Raw genomic sequence first — 20,210 nt, 5'->3', positions numbered from 1 at the left:
ATGACTTGTCACGCTTTGTGTATAAATTTTTTCTTAGAAAATTAAAATAAAGGAGGCAACATGATAAAGCACTTAAAAGCATAGAACTAGCAGCAAATAAAATAAATACAATAAGATAAAAGCATTGAACATGGCATTCCGAATTAACTTTTATAAGTTTTCTTTATACCTAAGGTTGGAATGGTGTAACAAAAAATTTTAGTTATCCCAAACCACTGTTACACTTGTATAATATCAATATTACGCTGAATAAATATTGTATAGTACTTCTCACTTTCATATATGAAGAGCAGCCTTACAATGCCAGCTGACCAAAAACTAAGACCTAGTTAGCTTTAGTAGGTCGCAGTTGCATGTGAATTCTTTTTAGCCGCAAAATGGGGGAAAGTTTACGACTCGTCTGTCTGGTATATGGGTTCAAATTAAGATTCTTGATTATGATTTTTAACATTCAAAATTTTTATAAGAGAAAAATATTATAACAGAACCAAAATCATGGGTTTACACTGCAGTAGAACCCATATACCAAACATTCACTTCATATTAGATGTCACTTCCATTAACAAGCTCATTTACAAGACAAGCTTTACAAAATGTCTGAAGTCACAAAAAGGGTGAACTCCACTTTAAATTAGAGAAGCTAGAATCAGATGAACTGCTGGAGCCACTGAGAGTTTACTGCATCTTTTTGCATGTCGTCATTCAACATGCTTATTTTTTCCATTATCTGCTTTCGATCCATTTTCTCCAACGGCAACTCGGAGAATTCCTTCAAGAACTGATGTGCCCGGGCTGCACCCCGAGAGATATCGTCAGGATCACACTCTCTCTTGCGCTTCGACCCCGCCTGTCAATTGTGATAAAGAAAGTAAAAATTACCTCCTAATATAAAAAAACCACGTGTTGGACCTTCCAATACAAAATTATCATGCATTTGGTTCAGTCTCTCATTGAGAAATCATGTAAAGATCATCCTATATATGCCTATCCACACAAATGCTCACATATAAAAAGGATCTGTTATAACATACAACTAGTGATGGTCCAACTCCAAAAACCTTGCAACTTTTAGGTAAGCGGTTCACAAAAAATTTGCTGGTAGTAAATTTAGACTTAAAAGTAGTAACAAGATCCATGGACTTTTCTATCTGTAGTATAATCTAACATATGTCTACCGAGTTCAATTATATGGATAATCCTACTTGCAATGCATTTGAAGTTTTTCTTTTTGGTTATTGAATGACGTTGTTTTTTTTTGAGAAGTTGATTCAAGTTTATCCAAGTGAAAGACAGGTTTATATTTAAAGATGAAGTTGATCATTGGTAGTGCCCTTGTTGTGAACTTTGCAAGAATACCGTAGAATGTACCTCATGTTTAAAACCATTTGAGATAATTGTGTTGGGTGAGAAATCTTCCAATTCAGAAGCCTTTTCTCTGGCAAGGGCCACGACCGTCTCGGGAAAATTTGCGAATTCTGCTACATGGATACCGAAACTTTGATCACAAGCCCCTGGCTCGACCTGGAAAAGTTGGTGACACGAAGGTGAACAAGTGTGCAGTTTTTTTGACAAATATACAGGCAGTAGGCCTCACCAAGCAAATTAACATGATGGAAGACAACATGTAAAAAACTCAATCAGGAAATAAGATTTTAGTTTCTTCCAAACTTCTTAAATGATGTAAATCATGATTCATCAAAGATTTTTGAAATTTGAAATGAACCTTAGCATGATAATACTAAAAAGATATGGCTAAATAAGAGATCTACCTTGTACAGCATGGTCAGCTTGCGAGTTGACGTGTCAATATGTGCACTAACATGATAGTTTGCTACACCAACAATATGCTTGCTGTTGGGCTTATGGTCGGGATTTCCATGAGCTAGTGCAGTCAGTTCATGAAAATGGGTCGCAAACAAAGTAGGTGCTTTAATCACTGCAACAAGGTGCTCACAGAGGGCCCAAGCTAAACCTGAGAATTGGGGTAGACTTGATGAGACAGCCAAAAAATTCGTTTTTTTAATTATTTTATTATTTTTACTTTTTTTTTAATAAAAAACTTAGGGTGTCCAGGCCTCTTTTAGCACCTTACTAATCTCTAAAGACCTCCTATCGGAACACACCGGGACCAACTAAGGGAGGTACCCCAAGGGGACTCTAACTCAAGACCTCCCACTTGTAAGGTGAGGTCCTGAGCCACTTAGCCCTTGGGGTCCAAAAAGATTCTTTTTAACTATATATTATTTTTCTTTTCTTTTTTAATGATTCCCCAACAATGTTTCTGGTTCTTGATTTGGTCGCAGGTCTTAATAGACAAGTGTATCACGTTTTTAAACTTCAAATTATTTCCTAGTTTCCAATAAACATTTTTAACAATAAAGCATCATCATCTATTGTCTTGGTTAAACAATGCACTACAGTGTTCTTTCTTTTTGACTGTAGTAAATATAGAAATCAACTTTCAGCAAAAACCAATATGTATGATTGCCAAATCAACATATCAACGGATATAAGTTATAGGAATATCTAAATATAAAGAAGCTGAGCTAATTAAAGGTACCGATATACGTTGTCTCACCTATGAAGTGATCTAAAAGTGGGTATAAGTGGAAAAACAGAGGGAGGGGGGGAAGTAAACTAACCAAAGCCATCATAAGTTGAGGTTCCACGGCCCAGCTCGTCAATGATTATCAATGACTTATCTGTAGCACCTTTCACAATCGATGCAGTCTCGAGCATCTCTTGCATAAAGGTAGAAACCCCGCGTAGCTAACAGGATAAGGGAACACATATTTAATCATAGTTCGTAGCAAAATAAGATGTATACTCTTTTCATGAAGGCAACAAAGGAATCATTTTGAGACAAGTTGAAAAATAAAGCAGTTCTCTAACAGACCCTTAACAATGAAGATTAAGGTAGCAAGATTGAGGATTTCCTGGTTCTTTATTCCTTGAGGATTTTATATTCCTCTTTTGTTGTAATCTTTTCTCTCTTCTTCATTAATAAATTTTGTTCTCGTTTCATTTCAAAATAAATAACTAAATAAATAAGTAAAATAAAAGGTAGCAAAATTAAGGATTGAAGAAATCAGCAATCACTAATAGCAATGCCTAAGCATTTGGCTAGATACGTTCCTTGTAAATCACACCAAAAAGATGGTTGTGATTAGGGACATGAACGGGCCAAAGAACAAAAATTAAGTTATTTCCAATGCAAAGCTTTTGATCCTGAAAATGATAGATTCAGGCAAAATAACGAACATTCAATCTAATATATAGGACATCAGTTGGAATCTAAGCCATGATTTTTTTTCCCAAAATGCTGAGTAAATTTTTACTGAAAATGCGAGTATACTTTTACGATGTCCAAACTTTAAGAGAACATTCTGTGGTACTTACTTGGCAGTCACCAGCACCAACTCGAGCAAAAATGCAATCACGAACAGAAATGGTAGCTTTGTCACATGGAACGAAACAACCAACTTGTGCCATCAGAATGTTCACACCAACCTTCAAACACACACAAGAAGTGGTAAACAATGTTCACCATAAGTACAGATTATAGGATCTTCCTACATCCAACAATATAAAAAAGAATCATCCATTGTAGCATTTGAGAACTAGTAGAATCTGAGACGAACGCGGAATCTGGCATGATATGAGGTGTCCATTATGGTAAAGCTAAAACTAAGATAGGTCATTTGTCTAGTTGGTATCAATCATGGTTTTTAAAAGTGCCCAAGGCGTACGCCTCGGGGCGTGCCTCGTGGCGAGGCATTTCTTCACTGCCTCAAAGCTTACACTTTGAGGGGTGGGGGATGAGGCGCACGCCTCATCCATGTGAGGCGCACGCCTCCAAGCTGCACCTCACGCGTTAATAGAGGCGTGCGCCTCTCTGCTTCTGTGTTTTTGTGGGGTTTTCAAAACACAATAAACTTGGGCCCAAAATTTTAAAGCCAGCCCGAATTTAATAGGCCTAGAAAACATAAAAAAAACTCTAAGGGTACATTTAGTTGCAGTGGGGGAATGGTAATGGTAATGAGAATGGTAATGATAATAGAATGAAAAAGAAAATTGATTTATTTGTTTGGATGTAATTTTAGGAATACTATAGAATAGAACATGAATATTTTCATGTTGACAAAATTACTCTTATGTTACATATAACACTTATATTTTACATATCAATATAATTAATATAATATATAAAATGTAATATAATATAATAAAATTATTATTATATGGAGATGCGCTAAATTGTAACAACTATAGGGACATAAAGCTGATAAGTCACACTGTGAAGCTTTGGGAGAGAGTTATTGAAAAGATATTAAGGGCCACAACTACCATCTCAGGTAACCAATTTGGGTTCATGCCCGGTAGATCAACCATGGAGGCTATTTTTCTTCTTAGGATGTTGATTGAAAGGTATAAAATAGCTAAGAAAGATTTGCATATGGTCTTCATAGATTTAGAAAAGGCATATGATAGGGTACCAAGAGAAGTGTTATGATGGGTACTCGAGAAGAGAGGAGTGCATATGAGGTATATCAAGGTAATAAAGAATATGTACGATGGAGTTGTCGCAAGTGTGATAATTACTGGAGGCTACACGGAAGAGTTTCTCATTCAGATTGGCCTTCATCAAGGTTCCGCTCTTAGTCTTTATCTTTTCACTATCGTGAAGGACGAGCTAACAAGAAAAATTCAAGATGAGATTCCTTGGTGTATGCTTTTTGCAGACGATATAGTTTTAGTTGATGAACATCGAGGGAATTAACCGTAAGTTAAAACTATGTAGACAAACCCTTGAGACGAAGGGATTTAAGTTAAGTAGAATGAAAATTGAGTACATGCATTGTAGGTTTAGTAATTTGAGAGATCAGAGTGATAGAATTTCTTTAGATGGTGTGGTAATTGGGGCTTCTAAGAAATTTAAGTATCTTGGGTCCATAGTGAAGTGTGAAGGGGATATAGATGAGGATATTAGGCATAGGATTAAGGCGGGGTGGGTTAAGTGAAAAAATGTCACGAGAGCTTTATGTGATGATAAGATGCCTATTAAGTTGAAAGAAAAATTGTACAAGACAGCAATTCGCCCAACTATGTTATATGGTAGTAAATGATGTGCCATCAAGAGACAACAAATATACAAGATGAGTGTGGCAGAGATGCGTATGTTAAGATAGATGAGTGGCCATACGATGATGGATCGCATACAGAATGAAGTTATTCATAATAAAGTAGGTGTAGCACCAATAGAAGATAAAGTGCGGAAAAATCGTCTGAAGTGGTACGAGCATGTACAGCGTAAATTGTTAGATGCACCTGTTAATTTGGGCTGACGTAATTAAGCACGACTTTCAAGATCTAGAGCTTCAAGAAAGTCTCGCGTTTAATAGAGCAGACTGAAAACAAGAAATTCATATAGCCAACCTCAATTAATTTAGGATTAAGACTTGTATTTGTTGTTGTAATTTGATATTATATAATTATAATATAGAATATAATAATATTATTAAAATAATTAATATAATTATAATATTATTAAATACATTATAAGATTATATAATAAATAATAATATTTCAATTATAATATAATTAAAATTACAATTTACAACTATAGTATATAATACTATAATATAATTATAATATTATAAAACATATTATAGTATTATATAAGAAACAATAGTGTTTTATAATATAATTAAAATTACAATTTACAACTATAGTATATAATACTATAATATAATGAACTCGTTCCAAAATGATTTTGTTTTTTTGTATGAAAATGAAATTGAAAACGTTTTCAATCTCAAACAGAAATCATTTTTAAAAATGCATTTAGTAGTTTTATCAAGAGATTGTTTTCAGTGTATAAAAAATCATTAATGTCTCTCTTTCTCTCTCTACTCGAGAGAGGAAAAAACGAAAACAAAAAATGCAAGACGACTAAAAGTCGTTTTTCATTTCTCTCTCATTTTATACTAAACTAAAAAATCGTTTTCATTTCCCTTTTTTGTATTTATTGCGCCAAACACCGTTTTGGAAACGTTTTTATTTTTTCTTTCTCGAAAAACATGAAAAATAAAAACATAATCAATTCCAAACACGGCCAATATATCTAATTATAATATATTATATTATTATAATATATTATATTATAATATTTTTATTATATATTATATTATATTACATATTATAAGATATAACAACTATATAATATATTGTGATTATATTAAAATATTCAAGAGTAATTATGGAAAAAAAAGGAAAAAAAAGAGCTTAGAATTGCTATTCCTCACATGTGATGGAGGAATGATAATTCAATCAAAATGAGTGAATGGCCATTCTTTTTGAATGACCATTCCTTTCTTATAAATCCAACCAAACATCAAACTTGGATTCCATTCCATTCTATTCCTTTCATTTCCGCCCAACCAAATGCACCCTAAGAAATCAGTACAACCGACAATCATTAGAAGTTCAAAACAACCGACTAGCTAACTATCTCTCCTTCGCATCAGCTTCTCTCCTTCAAGCTTTGACTCTTAAAAGCAACAAGATACCAAGTACCTTTCTTAACTTGGTTCTTTTTTTTCTTTTTTTTTTCTTCTCTTGGTGGATATGAGTTATCCACCAAAACAAAAATTATGGTTTGCTGATTTAATATTTTAGCTTAATTTGGTGGGGTTTTTTTTTGGCTAATTTATGAGTTAATAGTTTTCTTATATAACGTTAATTATAATTATCATATTAAAGATAGTAACTCCAGTATAATTTTGATTATTAGGTGTTAGAGGCAAGGAGACCATTAAGTGGATGAAGAAGAGTGGATAGACTTTGACTCTAGCAATGAAGAATTTGTGGACAATGACAAACAAAAATTGGCTGAAGCTTCTCTTAGTACTAGTAGTGATGAATCTGATGATGCTTGATGAGTTGGGAGAAATCTAGGCTCTTAGAGGTGCATTATGGACCTTATGATATTAGGATTTGGTGACTATTTACTCTTTTTTATGCGTTTAGTAGGGAAATAGACTTGTCTTTTCATGAATTGAGTGGTTAAATTTCTTGTTTTTAATGATTATTGAGTAGGGATTTAGTTTTTCATCACTATTATTTTTTTTCTAAATTTTTTGTTTTTTTGGCATTTTTTGAGGCTTATGCCTCAAAGCGCCTTAGGCTTACGCCTTGCCTTGTAAAAGGCAAAACGCCTCGAGGCCCAATTCCACCTTTTAAAACCTTGGTATCAATGACCAGCAGACAAAGGAGAAATATGCTTAAACAGGTTATTTAGAATACATAATCTTTAGAGGAGTAATGTAACAAATTTACCAAAATCATACCTGCCGTATAAAAGTGGATTTCCCACCCATATTAGGTCCTGTGATGATTTGGAACCAACTTTTACCCCTCACCTGATAAGTGAAATAAAAAAGAGCAAGGAATAAAACCATCTATTATTTGTAACACTAAAAACAAAAGCTACTTATATTTCATCGAATTGCATGAATACTCACAAGTTCACAATCATTTGGTATAAAGTTCATCCAGTCCTGAGCTTCAACACAAGGGTGTCTACTCCCTTGTAAAATGATATCTCCCTCATCCTGTTATGATGATAACGTTCATTTAATATTTTCCATGAAGGGGAGGGAAAAAAAAAAGTCAACAGCACAGAATAAACAAGTAATAATTTACCGATGAAGTGATATCTGGTCTAGTGTAAGGAGTTGGACAACTAGAAGCCAAATCAGCAAAACTAAGTAAGACATCTAATTCAGAAAGCAGACCTGCCAATGACCCGAATACCTGCACATTAAATGTTTGTCAATCTGAACTAGGAATAACAATTAAGCATAAGAAACTTAGATATAACTATTACCTCAGAGAAAGTTGCCGCTGTTTGAACTACTCGGTTAACCAGTTCTTTCTGACAATTCTTGTACTCCTCAAGCATCTTTTGATACTTGTCTCCCAACTTCTTAAGCTTTGTGTTCGTAAATTTCACTCCATCCTTTCTAGTTTCCAGGACAATGAATTGGGTGGTAAGCTTCTTTCTTATTTTTGGCTCTTCCTTCTTCGTAATCCTAAATACATGTCCGAATTGTGTGCCCTTATCCAATTTCAAACCCTTATCCACTGGTAGATCAAGATCCTTGGCAGTTTGTTTATGCAAATTGCTTATTTCGCGGTCTAGCGACTCTTGTTCATCTCTCAATAAAGATAACGCAGGGTCATAACTAGATGATATCATGTATTCTCCATTCTCGAGTTGATCAAGGTCAACAGAAGTTTCCACTAGACCAATGAACTTATTCACATGCTCTTCATCCGTCAAGATTTCAAGAGAATCCAAGTACCTTTCCTTTATCAGTGAGGAAAATTGACCATCGTACTGTTGTAGAGCACTCTTTATGTATGGAAGTCTTATACATGACTGCATTTTGAGGAAGATTCTAATCATATTATAGACAGAACTTTCAACTACAAGATACGTAGAAAAAATTAGAACAAAGTACCTATTTACAGAATTAAAACTACTAATAATGTAATTGACAAAGAAAAGCCGAGACTTTTGGTCATGCTAACAAGAAAACACACTGAATGTAGCATTAAAAATAAATACTTAAAAATTTCTTCCAATCAACTTTTGTACTTTTGAGAAAAAAATTCATCATTTAATCTTTAATATGACATATAATTTAAGATGTAGATTATTCTTCCGCTAGAAGGAACTTAAGTGTCTAAGAAACAGGCTAAGGAATAAGATTAATCAAGCCATTGTCATAGCTCTCATATATGTGCATACCTAAAACAGAACATCTAAAACAGCAGCAACTACAAAGCACTATTAAATTTGACCAAGATAATAAATCCATAGACTCAACCTGGTAGAGTTTTACAATATGCTGCAGACCAACCCTTTTCTTCTCAAGATTGTTCGTCAGCCGCTCAATATCTGAAATTCTTTTAAGATGCTGCCTTAAATCTTGACGAAGTGCAGGATCTTCCACAAATGCTTGTACTAAATCCAGTCTGGAATTGATTTCATTTACATCTAACAGAGGCTGTTTCAGCCACATGTTCAACAATCGCTTTCCCATTCCGGCAGTACATGTTCTATTCATAAGGCCAAATAGACTGAAATTTTTGTTTGCGTCCGTTTTGCTTTCCAGGACATTAAGCGCCCTAATTGCAGCAGAATCTAATCTCATGTAGCTGTTGAGATTGTATTTTCGGATAGTATAATTTCCATAATTGGTCTCATCTGCCAGTAGATCTGCATAAGAGAGTAGCGCCCCTAAAGCACAAGGTGCAAAATCAAGCCCAGAAACTAAATCCCGAACTGGCTCTATAGAACCTTTGACAAGTCTACCAAGATCTTGCACCAGATCCCTTGTCTTAAACTCAGCCTTCTTTCTGTGAGTTAACATTACGCCGCATCTGGTCAATGAATCATACAAAGTTCTATTTTCATTAGATTTTCCAGTCTCTGCAGGCAAAAGACATTCCTTGCAACCAAGAGCAACCAAAGCTGATTCCACGTTGGTAAAGTGGCTGTCATCAAGAAACTCTGCAAGCCCAAGCACTCTTTTCGTTAGATCAACATAACCTAACCCAATAGTGCAACTATTTTCACGAAAGTTGGGTACTAGTGCAACAACAACAGGGGTGTCCTGCATCTCGTTGTTGGCAAATAAAATATCTTGGAAACTGCTGATATTTCCAGGAGTTCCACTTTTCACCAGTGTCCAATTTGAGCCGCTACCCTCATAGAGCTCAACAACATGGTCGGTTCTCTCCAAAAGAAGATCACGGGCTATTGTTTCAAACATGTTTCTACTGACGCTCACACTAGAGAGGCTATTTGAACCACTACCCAATTGTCGCAAAGCTGTGGTTGTATGGTAGTAGGTCTTTGCAATGAAGGTTGCATTTTCTCCATGAACAGTATAGTAGTCCTGTATATGTTCTACAGTTTTAGAAATATGACAACTGAATGATGCATGGAGGAACTAGGAAAAAGTATAGGAACACGTAGAAAAAGAAAATCCTCACACGTATGTGACAAAATGTGAGTAGTAAACAAAGCAAGGAAATGGGAAACTACCAGCAATATTATTGGTCTAGTTTGAACAATTAAACCATAACATGACATGCCATCATTTGAGAGAAAACATGGCGTGACAAAGAATAATCATGCATGTAGTAATTAGCTATGCACAAAATACAATTAAAATTCGGAGGCATAAAGGAAAAGAAGCCAAACTCAATTGAACCATGGTCACATCACACACGCGCACACGTGTGCACACACACAAGTCATATTTGAAAATTTAAAACAAACCCCTTTAAGAAGAAGTGGAGAAGTTTGAAACATTGCATTTATGATACCACCATCAAAACATCAGAATACCTTTTTTTCCCAAAAAATTAGGAACACTTCATAAACCAAAAGAACATCCATAAACATTCAGGCGGAAGGGGAAAAAAAATACAGAAGAAGACCAAGAACCATTTAAAGAATAAAGTCCCACTATGAATTTTCTAACACGCACGGCAATAAGACAAGCATATCTTGAAATATACACGGTAGTAATAACAAGAACTTTGATTATCCAAATAGTAAAGAACTCGTGAACAACTGAAACAAGGAGCCAATAGTTACAATGAATGCCGGAACAGAAAGACGAATGATGCAATAGAAATTTGGAATGTAACTGACCCGGCGATCAAAGAATCTAATAGCTCTTGGGTCCTGAAACAACAACATTAAAGAATAGTCATCTGATGCACCACTTTCAAAATACTCAAAACAAAATATTAATGGCAGTTATGTCCAAAATCCTGACCTGACCCCAATCTTCATATGCTTTTTTTTTTTGTTTATTTTTTCTATACCTTTAGAAACCAAGGACAAGCTAGATTATTGTTTGATTATCACATATGCAATTCAAATAAACCGTATCAAAACCTGTATGTTTTGCCATCACAATTGATCCCAAACATCACTATATTGCGTTAACTCACTAAAGTTTTCAACATTGAGACAAAACAGGGGGAAAAAAGCCAAGTCGGTCAAAATAAATTCTCTACCATTTTTATCCAATTCCCAATTCTCTACAAGTCTTCAGCAAGAAGGACATGAAAATATTAGCTATTAGTACTAAGTGACATGACCGATCCTAGTAGTACCGTATCCTTCAACCAAAAACCAAAAAGAACAAACAACTACCCATTAACTCTCATGTCTAATCTCTTTTCGTTCCCTCCATTTTCTTAGAAACCAAACAGGCAACTAGGGTTTTCACTCAAATTTCTCAAAATCTCAACCCTGCCAGAGCCAGGGCCAAATATAAAAAGAGGAAAACGAGATAGAAAACTCACCTGGGGAAGTCTTTTGAAGAATGAGAGAAACCCTTGAGCTTGCTTGGCATCTACCGAAAGATAAAAGAAAAAAAGAAGCGATTTTAGGTTTCATAAATATAATCAAAATGACAATCAAGTTTCAGAGCACAAAAAAAAAAAGACGATCAAGTTAGGGTTTTGTTTTTGTGGGTCTGACCTAGTTTGAGCTCAGGAAGCTTGTTCTGCTCCTCAAAATTCTCGTCCATGGCTGGTTTCCTGCTTAGGGTTTCTTCTGTTGTGGCACGAAAACTTCTCTCTTTGCAGATTGAAACAGAACAAATTAGTGCGTGTCTCTGTGCGTGTTTGTATACATATATAATTATATATACTGATACACTCCCAAATGTAAAATGGCAGAGTGGCGGGGACATGGGCAATTGGCGCGTTGACAGCACGCGCCGCGAGGTCATTGATGGCTGCGATTGCGGGCAACGCGTCCGGGCGTGCTGATTAAGGATCGATTCAATTGGGCTTACTAAAGCCGGCCTACGCGTTTGGGCCTGATATTTTGAGCGAAGGGTTAACATATGGCCTAATTACATTTATGTAATTGAAATACAGCTTAAGTTTGAGAATATTTCATGCATAGCCTAATTGTATAATGATATTTAAATAATTGTATTACGATATTACTTTTTTTAACCTTTTAATGATATTAATTTTTCAGGTAATCATAATAGTGTTCTATTTTTTCCTACAAAAAATCTAAATCCCATGAAATAAGGAATTCATATATCATTAAATCACAAATTAATTAAATTGTGACGATATGATAATATGGATATGATAATATGAATATGATAAGTGAATTTGATCTTTTCTACAAGTGCAAGTGCCTAACAATACTATCAATCATGAGAATGAGACGAATAGGGGGAATGATCCAATGTATATGTTAGACTTTCAAAGATTTAATTCGTTTGATATTTAATGAATACGTCATTTTAATATGACACAATGAAGGTCCATCTATTTTGTTTAATAATACACTATATTGTATCATTAAAATACATGCTCATTAAATTAATGACATTATTTTGTTTAACAACACACATATTACATCATTAAAAAACAACTCATTAATGACATTATCATATGTTTTTAACTGTCATTATCTATGTTTGAACTTTTCGTTAAAAATATTTCAAACTAGTATTTATCATATGTTAGCTTTTTAATCGTAGACGCTCATTTACAATTTAAATAAACCTAAATTTCAGATTCTCTCCTAAAGATACTCTACCAGATCCGCGTCAATAAATTAAAGGAAAAATAGAGAAGTTAGTTAAAATTAGAAATGCGCAACAAAAATCTATATAAAAAAACTGTCAAACAAAATTAATTAAAGGGGTATTTTTCGGGTGCCAATAAATGTATTTCAAAAAAGAAGTCATCATGTGATATTTGTAAAAGTCAGCCACATTTTTAATTCAACCCTGAAAAAAGAGTTATGTTATGTAATTTTTACTTTGCAATAAATTTGGGAAAAGAAGGAAAGAATTTGAAGGAAAGTATGTACCCATCCTTTGTTTGGTAGGAGGGGTTGTGCTAGGGAAAGAAAAAAAGGAGGGGGTTGTCTTTCCATGGACCCCACTAAAAATTAGGGATTGTTCATTTACATTTTTTAAATTAAGGTGACTTAAGTTCAGAGTTTGATTTGAGTTAAAGTGTAGTTGAGTATGATTTGAGCTATGACTTTAATTTGAGTTTATGTTTGGATGTACACATTTTAAGTTTTGATTTGAATTGAAAATCTATTTGAGTTTGTATTTGGACAAGTCAAAACTTAAATTTGTATTTGGATAGTATTTTAATAAAAACTCAATGGTGATATAAAAATTTAATAAGGTATATTGGTGAGGTTTTATTCGTCTCTTCGTTGTGAATACATAGAAAAAAATCATCTAAATTGGAATTAAAACGAAAAAATTATGGCATTTTTAATAATTGAAATAATATTGTTTATTAACTTGAGTTTGGGTTTAGGAACTTGAGTTGAACGGGGAACTTGAACTCAAATTTTAACTCCAAACTCAAGTTATAACTCAAGTTCAAACATAAATTTTACAAAAGAATATGAACTTAAATAAAATTGTAACTTGAGTTCAAACTTTTTTTAAATTTGAGTGCAAATGTTTTTTTAATTACCAAAAATTAAAATTACAACTTTACCTTTTCTTAATTTAATATTAATATATAAAATATTTTACGCTTTTTTTATTTTTTTTCAACAATTTGTTTTACGTTTCTTTATATAACTTATTCGTATTTGTATCAAACGTAACTTTTTTCTTTCTTTTTTAAATTTTTTTTGAATAAAAACTTTCGTTGATAAAACTTATATAATTGTGAGGCAATTGTTTTATGAAAATAAATATAAGCAATAAGCATTTAACTTAACACTATAAATTATTGAAACATATTTAATATCTACAGTATGAATTAGTTACATTTAAATTAAATCATTTATAAACTAAATATGTGAGGTAATTTATTTAACATTTAGGTAATATAATAATTTTATAAATCAAACTAATTCTCTCCTTCTATTTTCTTTTCAATACCAAACAAGAGAGAAAAATAACAATAATTATTCCTTCTATTATGCCAAATAAATTTCAGAAAAACTATAATCCATCTCTTTTTTCTCACTCTTCTTCCTTTATATCTTATTCATCCTTCTACCAATCCATCTCTTCGGACCCTTAAACCTTAAAAAGGCCACCGATTAATCTTTCACGCCAACGGGAGTTCGCGCGTTGACACAAGCGCCACGAGTCATTCTTTGATGCGACTGACGTCATCTTGACCGCGCGTGTAAACTAAGGCTTCATTTGGGCCCAAAATATATGGGCCTGGTATTCCAACTCGAAACTTGAAAACAGCCCAGCCATTTCCTTTTCCCGCCACTTATCTATTTAGCGATTGATTACACGAACACACGTGATCTTTAATCTTTTCGCTTTCAGAGATTCCATGGCTGAAAAGTTTGTCCGTCCGTACAACCTATAAAAAGCAGAAGAAACCCTATCCATGGAAGAGAAAAACCGTCGATGGACGAGAATTTCTCGAGCAGAGAGCGGCGATTCCCGAGCTTAAACTAGGTAAAAACCTTAGCCCTAATTGATTCCGAATATGAAATTTGTTTTCCATTTCTGAAAATCGCGAAATGAATTTCTCTGGTAATAATAATAATAAGCGGAGTCAGGAAAAAAAAAAAATTTGTTCGGTCTCAATCGCGAGAAATCGAAAATTGAACGTAAATGAAATTAGTTCCATACTGAATTTAGTAATTATTGATGTTCGTGGGTGAACATAATTTCCTTCCATAATTTCGAGATCTGAGATTGAAGTTCACCAGAAAAGTTCGTTAATTTTGGCATATGTATGAAAATTTCTCTCATTTCCTTTCTACTGTGATTTTTCTTATTCTTTTTTTTTTTTTTTTATGTTCGGTAGCCTTTTTTCTTTGACCTTATTTTTATGGGTTCCGGTGACAAAATTTTGGTAGAAGTAAAGGTAAAGTGATGAATGTTCTTCAGGGAAGCAATGTCAGCCATTTCAGAAATTACTTCTTTATTTAATTATTTTATTTATTTTTTGAAAGGATTTATTTTAATATTAAACTCTTCATGGAGAGACAGAATGTCTTTTCATGAGCGCCTTGATGTAGAACGTCACGTCCTTTTACTTGCCACATACTATATAATTTTTTACTTTGTTTCGTTAGAAATTTAAACTTAAATGTTCATACTACTATGGCGTAAGTATATAGTATAATTTCCGTACACAGTTTTCTTCTCTGTTTTTCAACTTAATTGTAATATTTCTTGTTGGAAAAAAAAAAAAAAAGCTGCAGCCAAATAAGAGAATTCTATGCATTAATAATGCCCTAGAGCAGTATGATGGTACTTATGATCTCTTTGAAAAGGATCATTGCTCTTGTAGGAATTTCTAGCTTATTGAGAACAATAAATACATCGTGTAGTTCTAGTTGTGGGGTCCTAAAATATGCACTGAAAATCTAACTAGGGTAACGTATTAATCATTTTTCATAAACAAACTGTGAATTGTACTCTTGATCTCTGTCCGAATTAGACTTTAGAATTAGACCAAGGAACCTCATTTGGGTCATTAAGGAGGCGGCTTACAGCACAAGCCCTTGTTTTGAGAACGACCCATTTTTCTGATTACTATATAAACCTATTATTTACTGCAGAATATTTTCAGTAATAGTTCTTGGTTTGCACTTGAGTGTTGGACTTATTGTGAATCTAAACTGTACAGAGAGAAAATTGATTGTCTCATTTCCTGTGGTAAAAGCTAGCAATTTGTAACTCTCTCCAACTAATTAATTTTGACTTCGTTGAATTAAATCCTGCATTATATCGTCATCCAGAATAAAGATTGTGCGCCGTGTTATAGAATAAAAATTTAGAATTGTATTTCTTAATTTGCAGATCCTAGCTCCAATTGAATGGGATATTGAGTTTTGCTTATACATAATTAATGCGTTCTTCAACGACCAAGTTTAAGAATTGTTCTTCTGCAGCCATTTGGAAGAAGTTATCTTTACTTTTCCCACCCCAAAAATTGATCATGTTTACTGACATGTTAGGATGAATGTATTAAATCAGTTTAATTACTTGAATTATTCTAGCTCAAAACAAATTCATGAAGATTCATTGTTGTGTTTATTATGTCATTTTTCACCGTCACCAGCAAAAAGCAATGGGAGTATTTGATCAGAACAAGGGAGTAAAATGGCTTGATATGAACATCTATACACATTCAACTGGAAGTGAAATTGACAGTCATCAGTCAAAAGGAAAACGTAATTAATCATTGGCTTATTTTCATTTTTATTTTTTTTTTAACAAGAAAAGGTCGATTAGTTTAGTCCAGAACATAACTAGAAAACCTTCTGATGTTTTTTGCTTTCCTTTTTGTTGTTGTTGTTGTGTGGTCTTAAATGTCATAGCTCTCTACTGAGCTTGGAAACATGATCAACCTGTCATGAAATACTGGTCCACCCGACATCTAGTTATATATTAATTCCATGTACAATAATTTAGCCAAGAAATCAGAGGGGCCTGTCAAGTAGGCGGTGGAGTACCTTGAAGCAAAAGATATTGGATTGATTTTTATGTGTGGCCAACAAAAAGTATTTTCTAGTTATAGTACAAATTTATTTGCAATATCAACTGCCATTCTAAACAGGTAGCTTCATGGGGAAAACACGTCCAGAAAGAATGCATGGATGGTGTTTAAAGACATATCATTGATTATGACTAGTCATTTTGGAACTATATTATAACCCATTTTCTTGCTAACTTGACCAGGATAAAAGAGACAGCTCAACAGCAAAAGAATATTTTGTACTTAATCCTCTGCTTTATTACAATTTTAAGCTTGGAAGGCGACAACCAAAATTAATAACAAAGCATAACAAAGAAAAAGTTGGTTTATATCGATAGATTAGCAGAAACTCAACAAAAAGGAACAAAAGATATTTTCAAATACTAAAACTCAACCAAGTACAACAAAAAGAGGTTTATATGCATTTCCACTCCTTTCTCTAAAGTCCTCTTCAATTGATTGAAAGGTAGAAATCATGATTCAGTTATACAAAACGAGAAAAAAAATTTATTGTATTGAAATGTCAATTACCATAATAATATCCACTAGAAGGGGCCAGATTAGCAGCCAGAGCACCGGTGGTAAAGGTCCATTGCAAATGCGAAATAGCCGTATTTGTTGACTTTAAAGCTAGTTGAATAGCCCCTCGGAAACATGAGAAAAAGTAAGCGTCAAGATGTAGATGTTTTTGTATAAATAAGTGGGTACAAATATGCACATATATGTATGTATGTATATATATATATATGTATATAGATGTTTTTGTATAAATAAGTGGGTACAAATATGCACATATATGTATGTACATATATATATGTATATATATGTATATATATATGCTTGAGCAGCCATAAAATCATTTGTGTACCGTGATTGTAACTTGATAAATAAGATGATAAATTAAGGAGAATGAATGAACATATATACCCGAAATGGCTGTGCCGTGGTCTTATAATTGTCTCTGGTTAGCTTGGCTATATTTAAGCCTTTTTTCTCTATCTGTTTTTGTTTACTTTCTTCTAATTCTATAATGATTTATGTTAATTGATGTAATTGTCGTTGAAAAACCAATAACTAATCTCGGATAATTTATAACCGTCAATCCTAGGCTTTTCATGTAATGGGTAAAAGCGACATTAATTTCAGTTTTAAATAATGAAAATGAGAACTAATGTGTTTGTATAGACTAATTATAAAAAATTCAGTAATAATAATAATAATATTGATAGTAATAATGATAATAATAGTAATAATAAAGGTGATATTGTTATGCTTTAATTACTATGAGAAAATTTGCAATAGCTCACCAGGAAAAGTTGTGATCAGTGAATAGTATCATGTTCAAAATTCAACTCAGCTGCGGAGAGAGTTTGTGCAAACAATAAATAAAAAGCTCCAAAACCGTTAAACAAAAAACGCTAATAGCTAGTCTGGTTTTCTAGGCAAATGGCACTGCCACAGACAGTGTAAACAAATACTAAATAATATCTTTGAACTTGAAGAACCAAATTTCATTGAAAAAAATAAACTAGTTAAATTCATAGGATAGAAAAACTAGCCGTGTACAAACTAACGCTAGATAGGAAGTGGTAGACTCAATCGGTCAAAGAAAATACCACTTTTGGCAATGCTATTATGAGTGCGTTTGGTAATACTTTTTGGAGCCTAAAATCACTTCTTTAGTCATAGAAGTTGATAATTGTGTTTGGTAAAAATCATAAAAAATAAATTTTAAAGAATTTTTGAAGAATCTACAGTCAAAATCAGAAGCAGCCTAAAGACAATTTTAACTTTTAATTATATAACATATTAAAAATAAAACAAGTAATAATAGGTTATTAAATAAATAATTAATAATTAATATATCAATCATATACTGTGTTAATTATAATCTATTAATTAGTAAATAGTTGGTAAATAAAAAATAAAAAATAATTACTCAATTAATAATTAATATTAAATTATAATTATCAATATGCAATATATTAATCAATAATAATTAATAATTGATAATTAGTAATTAATCATTATAAAAAGAATAATTACCAAAAATTGATCATGTGATATATCAAATACTAGATTATTAAATAAACATTAGTAATTAATTAAATAATTATTTAATTATGTAACTAAAAGTTAATAATTTAAGTAGTAAAAGGAATATTAATAAATTATGTATATATTAATTATTTATCTTAATACACTAATTAATTACTTATAATCTAATACACTATTTTAATTATTTAGCATATTAATTTATTATATATATAGTTTAATTACTAATATACTCATTAATGATAATTTATCCATTATTATAATGTTATTAATATATTAAATTTTATATGCTAAATAATTATCAATTATTAATTACTTTATATATTAATTTAAGATTATTAATTACAGTCATCTTAACTACCCACGAAAATTTAACCTCACAATTTACTAAACGTTATTACATTGCTTTTGGAACCAGCAACACTTCTATAATTACAGTTTATCAAACACTCAGCTGTTTTTTATAACAGCTGTTTTTTCCTTCAGCACAGCTAAAAGTAATTTTTTTCAAAATCTATAGCACTACCAAACTTGCCCTATATGGCCTATACAAAATTACATTACATTCGATTCTTTAAAAATCATATTATACAATTAATAAAACAATTTCTCAGAACCTCACAAATTCTATTGATCTCCGGTTATATTATTGTTAATCTCAACCAAAAAAGTTCCAATCTCCACTAGTCCAGAGGGAAGAGACACAAGATTTTTCCTGTAAACTTTGGAATGTAGTAGTGACTTTTTTTTTTTTTTTTTTTGAGTGAATAGAGAATAACTAGAATCAAGAATTGCTGGTATGTCGACCAAGTCCCCCATTCAATACTATTAGGAAAAACTACCGCTTAGAATAGAATGTCGTACTAACTTATAGTGATGTGTTAAGTAAAAGGTATAATTACTTATATATTTGTTCTACGCCTTTGGAGCATGGTACTACCCAATATTTAGCAAATAGTCACAAGAGCTGCAAAAGAGTTCTATCTCAAAAAATTAATTAAATAAATGCAAGATTTACATCATTATAGGGCTTACCTTTCTGTAGTAACGTTAAGTCAAGAAGTGATAATTTTGTGTTAAGAAAATGCTACAGGCCACAGTTTGAACAAGTAGTCATCATCATCTTCACTTTTTCTGGTACACAGAAAATTGCATGAAGTAAACCAAAAACGACCCAAATGATGAGCAGACAGTTACCCAACTTTTCATTGCTATTTTGCTTAATTATAATCCAAAAGGAACATATTTTGTGTGCACCATCATTTCGATTATCTGTTTTCAGCTATACTTTTCAGTTTTCAGCTGAGGCCAATTTACACCTGAAGAGAATGAGTTTTGGCTTTATACGTTAACAACAATTAGGCTTTATATGTGTGTTTGATTGTTTTTGGGCATGCATGTATGAGATAACCATTTCATCAATTAGGTTATATATGTTTGATTGTTCTGCTAATTATATCCAATATCATGCTATACACACCTGTTTGATTGGATCTGCTTGTCATTAATTATTCTATGTTTACATCAAATCCTCTCAACTGTTTATGCAAATATTGCCTTGGAAACATAACTATTCTATTTCAGTAAAGTTCCATATCGCT

The 20,210-nt window shown here is 32.5% G+C and overlaps 1 protein-coding gene across 1 annotated transcript; it reads right to left on the bottom strand.

Moving 5' to 3' along the window:
* Positions 1-337: 337 nt before the first annotated feature.
* Positions 338-11,740, bottom strand: LOC21405122 (DNA mismatch repair protein MSH2). Its single transcript, XM_024174999.1, has 13 exons — positions 11,573-11,740; positions 11,395-11,444; positions 10,733-10,765; positions 8,895-9,968; positions 7,889-8,443; positions 7,705-7,815; positions 7,524-7,613; positions 7,350-7,421; positions 3,400-3,510; positions 2,643-2,769; positions 1,770-1,972; positions 1,369-1,521; positions 338-847 (listed from the first exon to the last, which is right to left on the bottom strand). The coding sequence occupies exons 1-13, from the start codon at positions 11,619-11,621 to the stop codon at positions 647-649; spliced, it is 2,829 nt and encodes a 942-aa protein (XP_024030767.1). The 5' UTR covers positions 11,622-11,740; the 3' UTR covers positions 338-646.
* Between the last annotated feature and the right edge of the window lie 8,470 nt (positions 11,741-20,210).

Source organism: Morus notabilis, unplaced genomic scaffold, assembly GCF_000414095.1.
Source record: "Morus notabilis unplaced genomic scaffold, ASM41409v2 Scaffold16, whole genome shotgun sequence".
NCBI classification, from domain to species: domain Eukaryota; kingdom Viridiplantae; phylum Streptophyta; class Magnoliopsida; order Rosales; family Moraceae; genus Morus; species Morus notabilis.
The sequence above is the reverse complement of the archived record's forward strand: the minus strand, read 5'-3'. Positions and strand labels throughout refer to the sequence as shown.

Coding starts and splice junctions, on each gene's coding strand:
- LOC21405122 (XM_024174999.1), bottom strand. CDS start 11,621: ATGGACGAGAATTTTGAGGAGCAGAACAAGCTTCCTGAGCTCAAACTA. Junction 8,444..8,894: donor ATATTGTAAAACTCTACCAG/GTTGAGTCTATG, acceptor CTCAAAATGCAG/TCATGTATAAGACTTCCATA. Junction 3,511..7,349: donor AATCCACTTTTATACGGCAG/GTATGATTTTGG, acceptor GTGTGTTTGAAG/GTTGGTGTGAACATTCTGAT.